At 36.0% G+C, this 11380-nt stretch overlaps 1 protein-coding gene across 1 annotated transcript in view; it reads left to right on the top strand.

Moving 5' to 3' along the window:
* LOC137652682 (ubiquitin carboxyl-terminal hydrolase 19-like) overlaps positions 1-11380 on the top strand; it is a 328815-nt gene that overhangs the window by 228812 nt on the left and 88623 nt on the right. The window contains exon 15 of the mRNA XM_068386089.1: positions 9382-9479. Within this exon, the coding sequence (XP_068242190.1) occupies positions 9382-9479 (98 nt within the window). The remainder of the gene's footprint in view (positions 1-9381; positions 9480-11380) is intronic.

Here is an 11380-nt window from a genome sequence, read left to right as displayed (position 1 = left end):
GCTAAGATACAAGATGATGATAGAAAGGCTTCTTTTGTCTTTGTTGGTGATTTTAATGCTCACCATAGGGAGGGGTTAAGTTCTCTCTCTCCTACCGATCGCCATGGCTTAAGAGCTTTAGACTTTGCCTCTGAATCAGGCTGTGAGCAAATCATAAATGAAGCTACTCACATGTCTGCTAATTGCTTGGACCTCGTATACACTGACTCCCCTTTCATTATAACTAGTAAGGTTGGTTCTCCAGTCGGGACATCTGATCATGCCTTGATTTCATTAGTAGTGAGGACTGAGCAGCCTGTCCCTGATATATCATACTCTTGTAAAATTTATATGAAATCCCAAGCAGACTGGAATGGAATTTTACATGATCTTTTGTGCTTGAATTGGTCACTATTATATAGTAGTGTAGATCCTGTTGTCCCTTTGAATGAGAATCTAGTCAACATAATTAATAGGCGTATCCCTTCTTATGTGCTAAGGTACCGAGTGAAGGACAAACCGTGGTTCAATGATGATTGTAGACGTGCTTATTTGGAGAAGCTGGAGGCCTATCATCTTTGGAAGGGTAACAGATCAGATTTGACCTGGAACAACTATACTCAGCTTCGAGCTTTTGCTCCGAGAGTTTATGCCTCAACTGAAAAGGAGTACAATTTAACCATAAAAGAAACCCTTTCTGGTGCAACTCAGGAATATAAATGGTGGTCTACCCTTAAATCTGCACTCTTAGGTGTAGATGCAACAGTTCCTCCTTTACTTAAACCAGATGGCCCAGTCACTCACTGTCCAAAGAAAAAGGCAACCCTGTTGGCTGATGTTTTTAATAGTAAACAGAGTAATGAAAAACTTGAACTTCCTCATTCCTGTTTTCCTTAGGATAAACTAACTAGTTTTAGCTTTTCGATCTCGTGAGATTAAAGCTCTGTTGATGGACCTTGATGCTTATGGAAGTGTAGACCCAAATGGCATTTTTCTTTTGTTTTTTTTATAAAGACAGCAGATTTCTTAGCTCCAAAGTTATCTGTTATTTTGCGCAAGTTAGCAAGAAGAGGAACTTTTAGCACTGGTTGGAGAATTGGTAATGTTACTCCTCTATGTAAATGTGTTTGTGGTAGCTCAAGTCCCACTGATTACCGCTCAATTTCCATAACTCCCATATTATCTAAAGTTTTTGAACGTCTTCTGGCAAAACGTCTTAATAGGTTTGCTGAAGGTAATCATCCATTCCCTAGTTTGCAATTTGGTTTTTGTAAAGGCCTTGGAGCATGTGATGCCCTTCTTACAATCTCCAATGCTGTACAGAAATCCCTTGATTGCGGTCAGGAAGTTCGTATGATTGGCCTTGATTTTAGTGCTGCCTTTGACTGTGTTAATCATGAGGCCCTTGTTTTCAAACTCAATCAGTTGGGAGTGGGTGGGTCATTTCTTAGCATTATTATTGAATTTTTTAAGTAATAGATCTCAAAGAGTTGTTCATGGGCACCATAGTGAGTATAGGAATGTGATATCCGGTGTTCCACAGGGTAGTGTTCTTGGCCCATTACTTTTCATACTATATACACATGACATGTGGTTTGGCCTAGAAAACAAGCTTGTTGCATATGCAGATGATGCCACTCTTTTTGCATCAATTCCATCCCCGAATGTAGATCTGGGGTTGGTGAATCCCTTAATAGAGATTTAGCTAAAATTAGTGCATGGTGCAAATTATGGGGTATGAAGTTGAATCCTAATAAAACTCAAAGTATGATTGTAAGTACAGTAGGTCAAGGACGGTGGCTCCTCAACATCCGGATCTCAGTATTGATAATACTGAGATCACTTTTGAGAAACACATTAGGTCTGTGTCTTCTCCAATTGCACAAAAAATTAGCTTATTGAGAAAGTCTTACAAGATTTTCAGTGATCAATCTATTCTGAAGTGTTTTGATTCTTTCATTCTACCTTTGTTTTGAGTATTGTTCTCCTTTCTGGTGTTCAGCTGTTGATTCTCATCTTAATTTGTTGGACAGAAACTTACGGTCTATTAAATTTCTTATTCCTGATTTAGATATTAATCTTTTGCACTGTCGTTCAATTACAGTGAACCCTCGTTTATCGCGGTAGATAGGTTCCAGACGCGGGCGCGATAGGTGAAAATCCGCAAAGTAGTGACATCATATTTACCTATTTATTTAACATGTATATTCGGACTTTTAAAGCCTTCCCTTGTACGTAGTACTGTTAACAAACCACCCTTTAATGTACAGAACACTTAATGCATGTACTGTACTACAGCACCCTAAACTAAAACAGGCACAAATATTAAAGGCGATTTTATATCATGCGTTTCCTAAACACCTAAAAAGCACGGTAAAAAATGGCAACCAATGTTTTGTTTACGTTCATCTCTGATCATAATGAAGAAACAAACTCATTTAGTGTACACATATATGTATAGGTTAGTTTTTGCATCGATTATATTGATTATACAGTACTGTATGTTGATTTTTTTATTACCAATGTTTTAGTTTACGTATTTTTCTTAGGACTTCCAAATGAAATGTTATTTTTTATGACGCCGCCTGAAACGACGGCGTCATAAAGTATTGTACGCTCAGTAAACAACCACGCTCAGAACAAACAAGGCATTTAACGCGCATGATGATAGTGATAAATAATGATACAGTACATACAGTATTTACAGTAAAAGCATTTACAAAATATGTTACCTTACAAATATAATTTACCGTATCTATATAAAATCATACAGTACTGTACAGCACATACAGTATTGTACGTAGCAAAGCAGGAAAACAATTTACGAGAGAGAGAGAGAGAGAGAGAGAGAGAGAGAGAGAGAGAGAGAGAGATTGTTTTACGTACGTACAGTAAATGTAAATTTTAAACATAAAAAATCAATTTACGAGAGAGAGAGAGAGAGAGAGAGAGAGAGAGAGAGAGAGAGAGAGAGAGAGAGAGAGAGAGAGAGAGAGAGCGAGAGAGATTGTTTTACGTACGTAAATGTAAATTTTAAACAAAAAAAATATGATAGGTTACAACATATAGACTTTTAAAACCTTCCCTTTAACTTAATGCATACAGTACGTACAGTACTAAACTATAAAACAGGCACAAATACAGTTTTAGAATGTACAGTAAGAATATTAAAGTAAAAAATAAAGATTGTTACTGTACTCACCACGAAAGAAGTTGAAGAAAAACTTGAATGATGATGGCGATGAATTTGCTGCACAGTAGAAATGATGATGATGAAGCTGATGATGTGTTCTACTGTGCAGCCAGGTAGTATTTTACGTCTCTTCAGACGGAGGTGTCTTTTCCTGGGACACCTCTTCAACTTCTTCCTGGGAAACTTCTTCAATTTCTTCCGAAGGCGTACTAGCAGGAGGAACTGGCTCTTTTTTGCGAGGCTGGAAGAACATTGTGATCGGAAGTTGTTGCCGCTGCTTCTTTTTTCGATCCAAGAGCATTTTGTAGGGAGTCATGTCTTCATCGATCTTGTTGCAGAATTGCATCGAGCGAACCATATCCTCGTCCCACTCTTGCAACATTTCTTTCAACTCCTTCGCATGGTTGCAGGCCTTGGCAAGCCGTTCTAATGTTAAGCCCGTTTCTTCGACATTTTCTTGGGTCTCTTCCTGGGTTTCACTCTCTTCTTCGCTTGCCGATTTCGTCAGGTCTTCGAGGTCTGCGTCAGTTAGGGGCTGGGAATGGCAGTCCAACAACTCGTCGACGTCTTCAGTCGTCATGTCGCCAAACCCGTCACCTCCAATTATGGCAGCCAACTGCACAGATTTGCGTATTGCAGAGTGTTGGATTTCCGACGGAGTAAATCCCTTGTCGTCGTAAACAATATCGGGCCACAACTTCTTCCAGCTCGGTTGCAGGTTTCATCTCTTGAAGTGCCTTCTGAATATTCTGCAGGCACGTGGCTATGGTGTACTGCCGCCAGTACGCCTTCAAGTTCAAATCTTCATCCTCATCATCTTGGGCAGCATCCACACACGCAACGAGGTCCGCCAAGGTGTTCTTCGTGTAGAGGGCCTTGAACGCCCTGATAACCCCCTGGTCCATCGGTTGAATTAATGACGTGGTGTTGGGTGGCAGGAACTCAACCTGAATGCCCTCATGCGACAGGTCAGTTGTGTGTCCACCAGCGTTATCCATAAGGAGAAGGATCTTGAATGGCAAGCCCTTCTCTAAGAGATATTTGCTGACTTGCGGGATAAAACACTGATGGAACCAGTTGGAGGTTAGCATCTTCGTAATCCATGCTTTTTGATTATGCATCCAGTACACGGGAAGGAGATTCTTATTTTCATTTTTCAAAGCGCGAGGATTTTTCGACTTATAAATAAGCCCCGGCTTTAGCAAAAATCCAGCAGCATTGCCACACATCACGAGGGTAACGCTATCCTTGAATGCTTTAAAGCCAGAGGCTTTGGCTTCCTCTTTGAACAGGAAAGTTCGCGACGGCATTCTCTTCCAAAACAAGCCGGTCTCATCCATATTACTGTAAAGACTTGTTCCGGCTTGTATCCACCTTCGGCGATAATATTCTTGAACGTCTGGTTCACGCAAGTTTCAGCAGCGGCAGTGTCAGCGGAAGCAGACTCCCCATGCAGGGAAACGCTTTTCAGGGCGAAGCGTTTCTGAAACTTCGCGAACCATCCTTTGCTGGCGGAAAAACGTTTCTGAGGCTGGGAATCAGTGGATGTGGTTGAGGATCATCTGCATCATCATCATCTTCAGCATGGTTGCCGTCGTCGTCTTTAGGTTCTTTTGCAGCAAAATTCTCATATAAGCTCAAAGCCTTTGTTTGGATGGTGTTCGTATCCAACGCTATGTTCTTCTTCCGGCAGTCGGCAATCCACACAGCTAAAGCACCTTCCATGCGTACGATCGTTTTATTACGCGTTGTAACGACTCGCTTCGCTGATCTGCTAAAGGTGATTGCAGCCGTCTTTCTAATGTTCGCCTCGTCCTTCTTGATATAGCGAACAGTAGATTCGTTGATGCCAAAATGGCGGCCAGTGGACGCGTAACTTCTACCATCTTTTAACATGTCGAGAAGCGTAACCTTCTCAGCTATCGTCATCATCCTTCGGTGGCGTTTAGGCTCACTACCAGCCTTAAGAGAAGCAGAACGCTTGGGAGCCATTACAGTAGGATTTACAGTAACAAAAAGTTCAACTTAAAAAAGTCGCACAGCACAGATTCACAAACTTAAGAACGTCTACTCAGCGATACGCGGTAACTGAGAGTGGACGATACAGCCCCGCGAGAACCTAGATGCTGCGGGTAGGAGATGATGGCAAAACACCAATCACAGGCTAGATAACAAAACTTAAGTTCTGATTCGTCATCTATCAGCGCTTGAACCAATCACAACCCGTCTTACAGTACTATGATGCGTAGGTTACCAACTCATAGAAGATGCCCCGCGCATACCGAACGTACGTAGATTAAGTAATACCGTAATAATAATAAATAATGATAATAATACAGTACAGTACTGTAATAATAATAATAATGATAATAATAATAACAATAATAATTTTATTAACAACAACAACAATAATAATAATAATAACAATAATAATAATACAGCTTTACGTACGCTATTTTACGCTTTTGTTGTAGGATGTGTGTGTCTCTCTCTCTCTCTCTATCTCTCTCTCTCGTACGCTTATTCGAAATGTGATTTTTGCAACAAAGAATATTATTGGATGCAGTACTACGTACGTATACATACAAAAGATTCATGGAAAAGAAGCACATCCATTACATTTGTAGTACTGTACGTACAGTAGTAGTCAACAGCAGCCTTACTGTACACCATTCTAATACGTATTGTATGACTGCATCTGATTTGCTTTTCATGTTCGATTTAATTTTACTACGTACTGTATACAGTACATTATCGTATGATCACATTCTCTTTTCGTGTTTTATTTCTTTCTGTGCTGAATTATATATCATATGTAATGCAATGAACAATCAGTAAGAGCAGATATTACTAATTACAGTATTAATGGAATTACAGGTAACAAAATATCGTATTTGGTTGTCTTCAGATTTCGCGGTATTTTCGAATTTTCCGGAAAATTCGCGATATGTATATATATATGGGTTATGGAAAAACCCCGCGAAGTGGTGAATCCGCGATTGTCGAACCGCGAAGTAGCGAGGGTTCACTGTAGTTCATTATGCATGTTGCATAAGATTTTTCATAACTCTGACCATCCATTACATTCAGATCCCCTGGACAATTCTATCCTGTTCGTAATACTAGGCAGGCAGTTAATTCTAATAGCCAGCCCTTTTCCATTATGAGGTTCAATATTGCACAATATTCTAGAAGTTTTATTCCAGCTGTTACCAAGTTGTGGAATGATTTTCCTAATTGGGTAGTTGAATCAGTAGAACTTCTAGAGTTCAAAGTTGGAGCAAATGTTTTTATATTGACCAGGCTGACATGAGTCTTTTTATAGTTTATATGACACATCTGGTTTTGACGTTAATAGTTTATATAGGACTTATCAGTTTTGACGTCACTGTTTTTAGAATGATTTATTGTTAATTTATTCTCATTTATTTCCTTATTTCCTTTCCTCACTGGGCTATTTTTCCCTATTGGAGCCCTTGGGCTTATAGCATCTTGCTTTTCCAACTAGGGTTGAAGCTTGGCTAGTAATAATAATAATAATATATATGCATGTATAGAAATGTTAAAATTATGAATATTTCACAGTTTTGTGGTAGACCCTTGCAGGGGCCGTGTTTTGTAATTGATCCTTGCGCCCACTCGTGAGCTACAGGTTGAGGACCACTGCCCTTGGGAGTCATGTTTGAGAAATCTTCTCGGATTCTATTCGTTGATGAGGGTGCCAAAATAATATGTTAGAGCCAAAAGCTTTGCATATCCATTTCTTCAGCTTTTCTGACCTGTTGTCAGGATTTTCATGTCCAAGGTCAAGAAGGATTTAAATGAAGCTCTTCCGTACCTGTTAACATTCTACACACTTCGTAGCCATTGATTATCCTGTTTTTTATTTCAGATGATAGGCATTTGAATGCTTTATCATATACATTGCCTGGGAATCTAATCTGCTCCAGATATTTCAGGTTTCTGCTATGTGTATAAGAACTACAACATGATCTGTGTATTAGGATATCAGTTACTATGGCATCTCGTTCTACTCTGGTTCTAGCTGAAAGTTGTAGGAGGACTTTGGTGGTTACAAATTTATGCATCACTGAGTACTTGTAGTATTTCCCCAGCAAACAGCATTGCAAGTTGATGAACAGGCTCTTAGCTGATGCCTGATGTTAGGCACTCGTGTATCTTTTTGGTAAATTGGACATTTTTGTAAATTATTTTTGGATAAGCTGGACCTTGTTAGCTTCAGTTCTACTGAAGGTTCAGCTCCTGTCGTGGATGAAATGTTTTCTTCATCACGCTCTTTCCGTTATGCCATCTGTACACTATTAGCAAAATTGTACAATGCATAACAGTTGTGATATATATATATATATATATATATATATATATATATATATATATATATATATATATATATATATATATATATATATATATATATTATATATATACAATATATATATATATATATATATATATATATATATATATATATATATATATATATATATATATATATATATATATATATATATATATATATATATATATATATATATATATATATATATATATATATATATATATATATACACAATATATATATATATATATATATATATATATATATATATATATATATATATATATATATATATATATATATATATATACAATATATATATATATATATATATATATATATATATATATATATATATACATATATATATATATATATATATATATGTATATATATATATCTATATATATTTATTTATTTGTATATATGACACAGTTTTGGACAAGTCCAGATTTCCATCAATACAGTCTTTTAAGTTCATGTATACTGCCATTTTGCCGTAATGCTACAGTGCAGAACGTGTTCCAGGGTTCAATAGTGAACTTCTCTAGCTTTCCAGGATTGGCAGAATAGCCATGACACAAGCATCCTTTTCCAACTTTTTATCCAGATCTGGTCATAGTCTTTTTGGTGAAGTTTGCTCCATAATTTACATCTGAAAATGAAATGAAAAGCATGCATCAGGTATGTTTTGAAATTGATTTAACCACAAAAAATGTTCATGATTTTGCACTATAACTTCATCCTATTACCTAAAAGGAAAAGATGTTATACTTCTCGTGTTACAGTCGCCTGTTTAATTCCATTCCCAGTATTGTATCAGTTTCAATTGAGATCTGTCAAGAAAAGTGCATTTTATAGTGGACGTTTGCGATATGTGCACTGAAACAGGATTTTGGTTTTAAGTACCCCTGCAAAGGTTTGCATATCGTGCTTAATATGCATGATACCTCTTTCATTCAACTTCCAGTGTAATGTTAATAGATGCTGATAATGTAAGAAATTAAAATATTTAACATATATCAAATATAAAATGAACTTAACTTTTGTCGATTTTGACAAACATTCCACGTAGATCTCAATTAGAAAGATGTGACGTTTCTGTTGTTATAATCATGTGCACTGGTGCATTTAACAGTAATGTGCCATTTTTAGTGAATTTCCATCCAAAAAATTTACATTTTATAGCTAATTTAATTTGGGTTCTGATTTTATCATCTTGGGTCAAAAAAAAAAAAGGCTTCAAACATGTGCAACAAACTCTAAATTTAGGGCCCTTTGGATAATCAATCCCAGCACTAAGATAGGAAGTTGCTTGAATCATCTCCTTCGCTCCCGTACTAGATGAGGTAGATTGACATTTCCAGGGATGGAAAAGAATTTACCCGTATAGTTCTAGGGGGACTTCAAATTCACCAAACAGTGAGTCTCCCTATTTAAAGGACGAAAGGTTTATATACAAGCAGGATCAAATAAATTTTAAAATGATTTCTACTGTATACTGTACTTCCTTTGCTATACAAACCTGAGTCCTCTAAGTTATACTGACCTCCTCAACCACCCTTCTCACAGTCCTTAGCCGAAAGGTCAAAGTGCGGATCTACCGACAGGTGGAGGGGTGGGTCTTCTCGTCTGCACCTCACCACCTGTTTTTAACTACCTCGTAAATGAACAACAGCCATTCCAGCTCTTTGAAAACTTCTCCATCTTTAAAGGACTTTGGTTTGTATAGCTAGGAAAATACTAATTACATTCAAAATTTGTTATATTCTTTATATGAAAATTATCTTTTAATTTTTTACAGCTTCACTTCTATGTAAAATATAATGTGACATCTTTAATTTTCCAGGAGAAGAACCTTTGGATTTAAGTGACAAGTATTACATTGCAATGGATTGGAGAACGAATGAAAGACTTCCTGGCTATTGCCTAGTTCAAAATAAAGAGGTAAGGCATAGAGCTAACATTGGGATCAATATTTCAGTTTATCAGACCCCTAAGTTAATATAAACCGTACAGTCTTAATTCTGTCACAATTGGTTTGTTATCATAAGAGCTTATTTTTTTAAGTATTTTCTCGAAGGTTTTGTTTCCAATTTATGGCGTATACAAATTTAAAAACTAAACTCTTCAAAAGTAAGTTTTAATTGTAAATTTAGTTCTTTGTTGTTTGGCTGTGTCATACTAAAAAAAAATTCATCTCTGATTCCTGTGGAAAGAGGAGAAAAGCATTCCTAAAAGCTTTTTTTTTTTTTACTTCCTGTAAGCAACAGATTAGTTGATAATGCAAAATTTTTTGTCCATATTTATTATAAGTTTGCTTTTGATTCTTACATTATTTCAATGAATCTTCCCTGATATACTATCAAAATCCAAAGTCTCTTTACCCCTCTCTCGTTGTAAGGAAGGGAAACCAGTTGTGAAGAATTGGCCATCGAACGTACCGTATATTTCCGTGTATAAGACGACCTCTAGATAAGACAAGGTCAAAAATTAGGGTGAATTTTAATTAATTTACATCATTTGTTGTATAAGAAGACTGATGAATTACAAACCTGTCACTGTATAGGCTAGCCTTTGTTGTATCCTTAAAATCCAAAATAGATATAGGCACTTTAATATCATACTTTTCCAAAACATGCCGCCAAGAAGTTAAACCATTGTTTTGTTTACATTTCACCGCCAATCATATTGAACAAACAAGCGCATTTACAAATCTGTGTATAGGTTAGCTTTTGCAGCATGATATCTTACCAAGTGTTAGTTATGTAATGGTGATGTTATTACTAATAGTTTTAGTTGTTTAACATTAGATATTCAAAATAAATTAAATACAGTAGGGTCCCGAATTATGCGAGAATTTGGTTGATCAATGACCTCGTATAAATGGAAAATCGCATATTACGAAACACACAACTAGCAGAAATAATTCCATTGTTTACTACCCATTTCCAATACTTTCTATGTACTATACTATATTTCATTATAATATCAAATTGTTCTTGTAAACAAATCAAACATTTAATATACTTTAAAGTTCTAATAACTTGAAAAAAGGTTAAAATTACAACCAGGATGGGTGTAAACACCGTATATTTCCCGTTATAACACGACCCAAAATACAGACAAATTTTAATGTTTGTCATATTTATTGTTTAAGACAACTGGTGAATAGCAAAACCATCACTCTATAGACTAGCTTTTGTTGTATCATTGAAAATCCAGAATTATCAAAATAAAAGCGATTTTATATCATGGGTTTCCTAAACACGCACGATAAAAAACGACGACCAATGTTTTGTTTACGTTTTTCTCTCATCATAACGAAGAAACAGACGCATTTACACATCTGTGTATAGGTTAGTTTTTGCATTGACAGCAATCTTACCAAGTATTGATTATATGTTGATTTTATAATTACTAATGTTCTACTTAATTTTTCTTAGAACTTCCAAATAAATGAAGTGAATTCCATTTATATAATGTTTTTATTTATGACGCCGCCTGAAACGGAAACCTTCCATTCGTTTACTGTACGCTCTATCTTCGATCATAATAAACAAATGAAGGCATTAAACACGCATGATCAAAGTGATAAACAATGATATTAAAAGCTTTTAGTAAAAATGTTATTACAAATATTTACCGTATCTATAATTTCCTACAAACGTAGAAAAGCAGGAAAACTTTTTTTTTTTTTGCGTGTAATGAACAGTAACAAAGTGCCGCTAATGACAGAATGATAATTTACGATAATTCTAAACTGTTACGAAAGATAATTGTCCTTTCCATATCAAAAATACTTTTCCTAACTTCAGTTACAAGTCAACTTATACCCACCTCAATTA

This window comes from Palaemon carinicauda, chromosome 1 (assembly GCF_036898095.1).
Source record: "Palaemon carinicauda isolate YSFRI2023 chromosome 1, ASM3689809v2, whole genome shotgun sequence".
NCBI lineage: Eukaryota > Metazoa > Arthropoda > Malacostraca > Decapoda > Palaemonidae > Palaemon > Palaemon carinicauda.
Note: the sequence above shows the minus strand (reverse complement) of the source record. Positions and strands in the feature narration are given on the sequence as shown.